The sequence below is a fragment of the Lactuca serriola genome, chromosome 4 (assembly GCF_051521515.1).
Source record: "Lactuca serriola cultivar US96UC23 chromosome 4, Lser_US96UC23_V15, whole genome shotgun sequence".
In the NCBI taxonomy this organism is placed as follows: Eukaryota; Viridiplantae; Streptophyta; class Magnoliopsida; order Asterales; family Asteraceae; genus Lactuca; species Lactuca serriola.
Window position 1 is genome coordinate 159,023,580 of NC_136411.1, and position 7,293 is coordinate 159,030,872.

Genomic DNA, 7,293 nt, shown 5'->3' on the forward strand with positions numbered 1-7,293 from the left:
ATGGAAAACACAAATATTGGACATATGCCGTAGATAACAACATATCATCTCGAATGCTACAACTTTACAAATTGCATTTAGAACTAGATGAGGCAACAGTGGGGGGGAGGGGGTGGAGATCTTTAATTAAAAGTGATTCTTCATTTTTACAAGTGAAGATGAAGATGTATGTGTGATTTGGAAGTAAACAGACAACATTAAAAAGTAAACGAAGGAATTGTTATATTAATAGTGGTTATAAAGATCGAAGCGGATGAAGCAGGAGCTGACAAAATGAATTTATAAAGTAATGGACTTAGGAAGTAATAGAAAGTAAAAGGAACTATTTTGGTAGAAATAAAACTTAAAAAGATATAAGTCGCCAAACCACAAAAGTCAAGGACCAAATAGAAACTTGGAAGTACTGGAGTTGCCAAACAACATAAGTCAGGGATCAAAGCCAACCAATGGAAAGTAAAAGGAACTCTTTTGGTAGCAATAGAAACTTAAGAGGACATAAGTTGCCAAACCAAAATTACTAAAGAGCAAAGTCCACCGACTTGGTCTTTAGTATTAGATATAATGTGTTCGATGATGAAAATGTCGTAGTTGGATATATTCATTCGAATTAAGGAGCAATGATTTATCGCTAGATGATGCTCTTTGCTCACTCGTAATGTCCGTTTGATTGTTATGTATTGCACAAGTGAGAGAATGTAAAAATATGTGCCTATGACAAAATAAAATGATGTTGCTCTCAACGTACGCCAGTTGAACCTAAAGAGTCGCACAACTAGAATGGCTAGATTGCAACCACACACTCATACACATTATATCGGTGCGATAATCCCGAAGGGTACATTCTGTTATTTCCACTACGTATAATGTATGTTTGTCCCAATAAACCCCAACATGAAAGGAATTAGATTCCTTCCTATCTTGGAAGGAATACTAAATTCCATGAATGAAGAAATCCGAAAATTTTCAACTAAATACAATTCCATCCATTTGGCAACCAAACGTGCCATGGAATGGAATCTCTAGTTTAATCTTATATTAGCTTGTATCTCATGCAACAAGAGGTGTATATTAATTACACAAGAAACGGATCGATGTTTGCTGCAGTTACTGATCCTTGTAAGGGGCGAATACGATGGATGAATTATGTCCTCCAAAGCCGAATGAGTTGGATAGTGCCACCTTTATATTCCATTGTTCCTTCTTTGCACCAACCAACACGTTTTTATCCTAATTCCACAACAATTTCATTGCAATAAATAAAGAAAATACATGTCTTAAACATCATTTCAGTGACTGAAAAAAGAAGGTGACAACATACCACACCCACGTCTGGATTCTCCAAATTCATGTTCGGATGTAGCCATCCTGTTTGAATTGCCTACATAACAGTTTATATTAGTTTTATTTGTTTTTTTAGCATTCCAAAGTTACTTTACATATAGTTATAATTCCATTACCTTAACAGTAGCAATTGCTTCAACAGCTCCAGCAGCCCCAAGCAAGTGACCAATTATCGATTTTGTGGAGTTTATTTTCAACTATAAAATTCAGAAAGGCGGATTACAACTTATTCAAGTAAGGTATCTAAATTAAATCAACTTTACCTCAGAATTGTTCCCAAAAGAACGCATGATAGCTTCATATTCGTGTAGATCACCAGATGGCGTAGATGTAGCATGGGCATTTATGTAATTTACATCTTCTCTAGCAACCCCAGATTGAGTCAACGCCTTTTCTATGCACAAAGCTATTCCTGTCCCTAATTTCCCATAAACAAAACAAGTAAATTATCGGTTAGTTCAAGAAAAACAAGTGATCAACGAACCCATAAACTTACTATTAGTTAGATATGAAGTCCTAGATTTTCTCAACAAAAGTGCCCTTGATGAGAAAAAGGGTATATTCCCACATATGTAGAATGTCTATCAATGTGGGACTCTAAAACACCATCTAATGATACCATATGTTTGTTAGATATGTGAAGACCTAATTTTTTTCCCCTAAAGAGACCTTAAGGAGAGTGCATAGACTCCGGCATATATACAGTGACAGACTCCAACATATATACAGTGACAGTGACACTGTTTCTAGCATATATGGAACAAGTGACAGTGACAGTAGTGACAGTGACAGTGACACTGACACTGTTTCTAGCATATGTGGGACACTGACACTGACACTTACCATCAGGACGAGATTCAGTCATGTGGTAAGCATCACTAGTGAAGCTTCCGCCCAAGAATTCAGCATAAATCTTTGCACCTCTTGCCTGCGAACCCGCATTTAATTTGAGTTGCCAAATCATTTTATCAAGAAAATAGAATCAAGATAATATCTTACCTTAGCATGTTCTAGCTCTTCTAGAAGAAGAACACCAGCACCTTCTCCCATTACAAATCCATCACGACTCTGATCAACAAACATGTCGTTGCTTTAAAAAGACGAAATTAGGTTTCATGTTAATTTAATTATTCATAATTCATACCACGTCCCAAGGTCGTGACGCTCTTTTTGGATCACTATTCCTTTGTGAAAGAGAATTGCAAGCAACAAACCCTCCAAGCCCTATATAATTATCGAATCATTGCAAGATATTTTCCATACAAAATGGATCAATAGCTCCAATTGTAACAAAAAAAAAAAAAAATAGACATGTATATTGTATAATACCTATAGGAATGATGGCTGAATCTGAACCACCACATAACATCATATCCTGCAAGTTTTCAACTACTAAGTCCATGGTCTATAATGAAACAAGTAGAAGATTTTTTTTTTTTTTTTTTTTTTTTTTGATGCTTACACTTTCACCTCTGGTAATATGATTAGCTGCATTTAGTATACAAAAGTTACTCGTAGCACAAGCTGTAGAAATCGAATAATTTGGTCCCATCCACCCCTACAAATCAACCAAACATAAGTCCACAACTTCCTATTCCTTCATGAGCATGACACTTTTTTTTTTTTTTTTTTTTAATGATTACCAAATCCATTGCAAGAATTGCGGATCCCATGTTAGTTGTTGCAAATGGTACACAAAATGGATTCATCTTCTTGTATGAAACCATCAATGCTTCAATTCCATCTTGAAATATCTGTGTAAATAGTAGTCGATTAAGACTAGTCATTCAGACACTTTATTGGGTCCAACAAAGAAACTGTCACCTTCATGCCTCCAAGAGCAGAACCAATGATTACACCACATTTTGTGACATCTAAATCTTTCATGACATCTTTAGTAACACCACCATCTTCCAATGCCTTCTTGCCAGCTGTCAGCAAGTATAGCATAAACTTATCTGCCCGTTTTGAAAGTTTTGGTGCAACCCATCCGTCGGCTGAAAATGACTTGATTTCTCCCGCAATTTTCTAATCAAGTCGAAATCAATTAATAAATGCCACTTAATTGCAACAACAAAAAAAATGGCTAAAAACTTAAAAACCTAAAATTTACTATATACTTACAGTGGGAAACTGATCGCAATTGAAAGCTTCGATCTCACTTATGCCACTAATACCCTCGAGTAAGTTTTCATAGAAGACATCGGCAACATCACCCACCGGAGATACCACACCAAGTCCGGTGACGACAACTCTTCTGTTCTTGGTGATGGGTTTCTTCTTTGTTGTTGCTTCTTTTGAAGGTTGTGTAGCAATCGCCATGGTTTTACTTTTACCTACGAAAAAGAAGAATCCATTGGTAAACTCGAAGATATTCGCATCGTATCTTGTGGATTCTATCAAAGATTTTAACTTTTTGATAACCCAATTCAGTATGAACCTTAACTAAATCATGGGAATTAAATTACCGGTTTGGGCAGTTCGGTGAATTCGTTTTTGAGTGCGATTCATGGAGGAGGGAGGAGAATTCTTCAAACCGAAAATGAAGAAGGAATTTTCAGAACCCAATATAGAGAAAGAAGAAGACAGCGGTTTAGATTTGTAATACTCCTCACAGGGCTCCAATGATGTCATCAGGTTTGTAATACTAGACCCGCATAACGATGACATCAATCCACCGCCACCACCGGAGAAATTCTTGCAATCTGTCACCGCCGGCAGCTTTCTTCTGGCTGACCGACTGAGTCTTTTTGAGGAAGAAAACATCGCCGGCGATGAGCTGGGACGGTGGTTGGTTTTCTCGCCGGAAACGGAGATGTAAGCTGCCACTAACCATGTACAGAGTGGGGAAGCGACGGCGGAGGCCACCATTGAAGAAATCAAGAGAAAACCCAGATGATGAAACTCTGTAAATTCAAAACCCAAGAAAGATTTTCGATGAAGAAAGTCTCATTAAAGCGAAGACGATCGATGATCGATGAATACTGAATTACTGATCCTCTGTTCCTAAAAGTACTGCTAAATTGACAAATTATCCAAAAAAACATGAACTTTTTCAAAAAATTGAAAATGGGTGGCCGGGAAGAATCGTAATGTGATTTCTTGATAGAGACTTGAACTCATCGACATCGGAAAATCAACTAAAATTCCCAAAAATATCCCGTCCAGATGATATTTATGATTTGAAAAAAAAAAAAACAAAACAAAAGGTTATTGAGTTCAATCTTCTCAATCTTTGCATTCAATCGAAAAAGACATTAAATCGTTACACATAGTAGGAATTTTCCGAGAGTAAAAATCAAAGACTCACATAATGAGTTGAGAAATGTGGCACCAGAAAAAGGGGAGGGAAGGAGAGTTGTGTTCTCTTCTTGACCATGGAATTTAATGTCAAACTCCTTATAACTATGAAATATGAACTAACATGTTTTTGTTTTTATTTAATTATTTTATGTTGGAGAGAAAGACCTAAATCAGATATGCTCAGTATCAAATTATCTCATGTTTAATATTTAAATAAATAAATAAATGATCACTTTTTTGTCTTTGTTTGACAAAGCTTTTAATAAGTTGGCACTGGCAATGAAAAAGTTAATGATTATTAAATATATAATCCAAAAATTACCGACTTCATTGGCACAATGTTCTTAGATGTCAATAGTATAATATTGTGTACAATCTTGACTCGGTGAAAAATGTATGTATTGGTATTATTTATTATTTGTTACGAGGAAGAATAAAATTGTACGGTAATATTAGTAATTAGTTGATAGATTTTAAAAAATAGTTAAGTTATTGTAATGTGAACTTTTTGAGATTCCATGATATAAATAAGTAAATACACTTAGTTAAGTTATTGTAATGTGAACTTTTTGAGATTCCATCAATCATGGATATAATTATGAAAATGCACTTTCACATTTAGAACATGTAACCCAATTTGGCTCACTCTAGGTAATTGGGTTGAGTCAAAATTGCAAATATCACTTATGATTTAGAGTGAGTCGAGTCGTTTGAAGTATAAAACTCAATAATAAATAGGACTTGTGGTATTATGGAATTGATACTAATCGAATGTCTGTTAATCGTAATTTCAAGTTTTAAATTCTCGGTAAATGTGATTTTATTCATTATGTTTTAGGTAACAAGCTAAAGTGGTGCTTGTGGGAAGCGATGTCTTCCTTCTATTTCATTGGTTTCTTTACTTCATTCTTTTCCAACTCGCATGTGATGTGAAACGTGTGAAGAAACAAGTCTAAATGGTTAATCTCATATCGCCTAGTAAAGAAACAAAGATAATAGTTTTTCTTTGTAAATGCAAAGGAACATTATATACATACATAAAATAATTTCTTGGGTATTTTTATCAATGTTTAACTAGAAATGAGTTTGAAGTTTTTTTTAAATGTATAACCGCTATTGGAATCGATTTTCATTAATTTTTTACCGATTCCAAGATCCAAAAAACCATTATCATTTATGGTTCAGGAACCATCAGTTTTGGTTTCAAGACCACTTTTGTGAAATTGAGTTGGGTGTCAACAGCACTCCGGTATTAATTTGATGATCTTATGAGTTGATTTTGATGAGATAAAAATATACCGTTATTTTAAGAAGTGTAAAACGTTTGAAAAGATGATTCAGATGGATAAACTTTGGAAAATATAATCATCGGAACAAGTAGAATATAATTAAAAAGAGAAAATTCAGTAAATGACCAGAACTGAGGGGTTCTTTGAAAAAAATAACCACAAAAATGAGGAATTCGGAATATGACCAAAGGTTCCGCAGAGGGGGTTCTACGGAACCATAAACACCTCTGCAGATTCTTTATTGCCCCGAGGATCAGGGGCATTACGGTAAAATTATCCTTTCCTCCTTACTCGAACGCGGAAGGAAGCTAGGGCAGTCGATTCGCGGAAGGAAGTTGCGGACGTCAGACTGTGATCGGAACAGACACAAAAATGTTGTGGCGAGCTCGATTCGTGGAGCAACTGCACTCGGATGTGTTATCCAATGGATATGGAACTCAAGTAATATTTCAATTTTTTTTTCCTAATCTTTGTATAAACTCAAAAGTAGAACTTAATTATATGAATTGGAAATTGATAGGTTAAATATTATATATAAACATGTATCTTTGTTAGGGTGTAAGGACTAGAGTTTGTAAAATAAGAAATCGATTTATCCTATTCTTTTCATCATGAACAGATCCGTAGAGGTCATCTGCTCAAGAACAGGTCCGCAGAGAAGCCCTTTGCAGAACAATATATGCCTCTGCGAAAATGTATTTTTTTTTTTTTGGATTTTCTATGATTATTATCTCTTAAAATGGACCATTGAATATTGAGATCATTTTATGTTGATTATATGTAAAATATTATTAAAATAGATTTCCAATTATTTCTGTAATTTAAAAAAAACATTGAAATTTTCTATAATTATTATTAAAATGGACCATTTATGTAAATTTTATAATATATATGGGACCATTTCTGTAAAATTTTGTAAATTTGTTATAAAAAATAGACATTTTATTTTGAAAGATAATTATTCACGTAGACCATTGTATAAAAAGTTATAGAATAAAAACATTATTTTTGTTGCATAAAATTGTTAAAAAACAATATATAAGTACAATGCTATAAAAATAAAAGTACAATGTTATTTAAAGTTACTTTTCAGTATTATTTTTTTAATTTTGGCATAAATGTTTAATCTTTTACAACATAGTTTGCGTGAATAGCCTGCAGAATGTACTTTTAAAGGGGCGTTGGGGACTATGTTGAAAAAGTACACTACAAAACTAAATAGTAGGCAAGTTGAATTATTTCGAGAGACGACTTTTGGGATCTTCATTGGTATGCCCACCCCGAATGGTGACCCGATGCTCTGTCATTTGACAACGTTGCATGAGGTTCGTGATGTAGAGGTAGCCAGGGCTGGGAAGTT

General features: G+C 34.4%; 1 protein-coding gene across 2 annotated transcripts; it reads right to left on the minus strand.

Moving 5' to 3' along the window:
• Positions 1-818: 818 nt before the first annotated feature.
• Positions 819-4,757, minus strand: LOC145102838 (3-oxoacyl-[acyl-carrier-protein] synthase II, chloroplastic-like). Of its 2 annotated transcripts, XM_079040324.1 has the most exons (14): positions 4,652-4,757; positions 3,810-4,247; positions 3,466-3,677; positions 3,166-3,369; positions 2,985-3,095; positions 2,804-2,899; positions 2,671-2,716; positions 2,486-2,565; positions 2,341-2,409; positions 2,185-2,269; positions 1,605-1,759; positions 1,458-1,538; positions 1,319-1,378; positions 819-1,227 (listed from the first exon to the last, which is right to left on the minus strand). In XM_079040324.1, exons 2-14 carry the CDS (start codon positions 4,210-4,212, stop codon positions 1,105-1,107), a joined length of 1,725 nt encoding a protein of 574 aa, XP_078896450.1. In that variant the 5' UTR covers positions 4,213-4,247; positions 4,652-4,757; the 3' UTR covers positions 819-1,104. The 2 variants fall into 2 exon arrangements, with proteins under 2 accessions (XP_078896450.1, XP_078896449.1); XM_079040323.1 differs by lacking the exon at positions 4,652-4,757 and having other exon boundaries at positions 3,810-4,630.
• Positions 4,758-7,293: the final 2,536 nt, after the last annotated feature.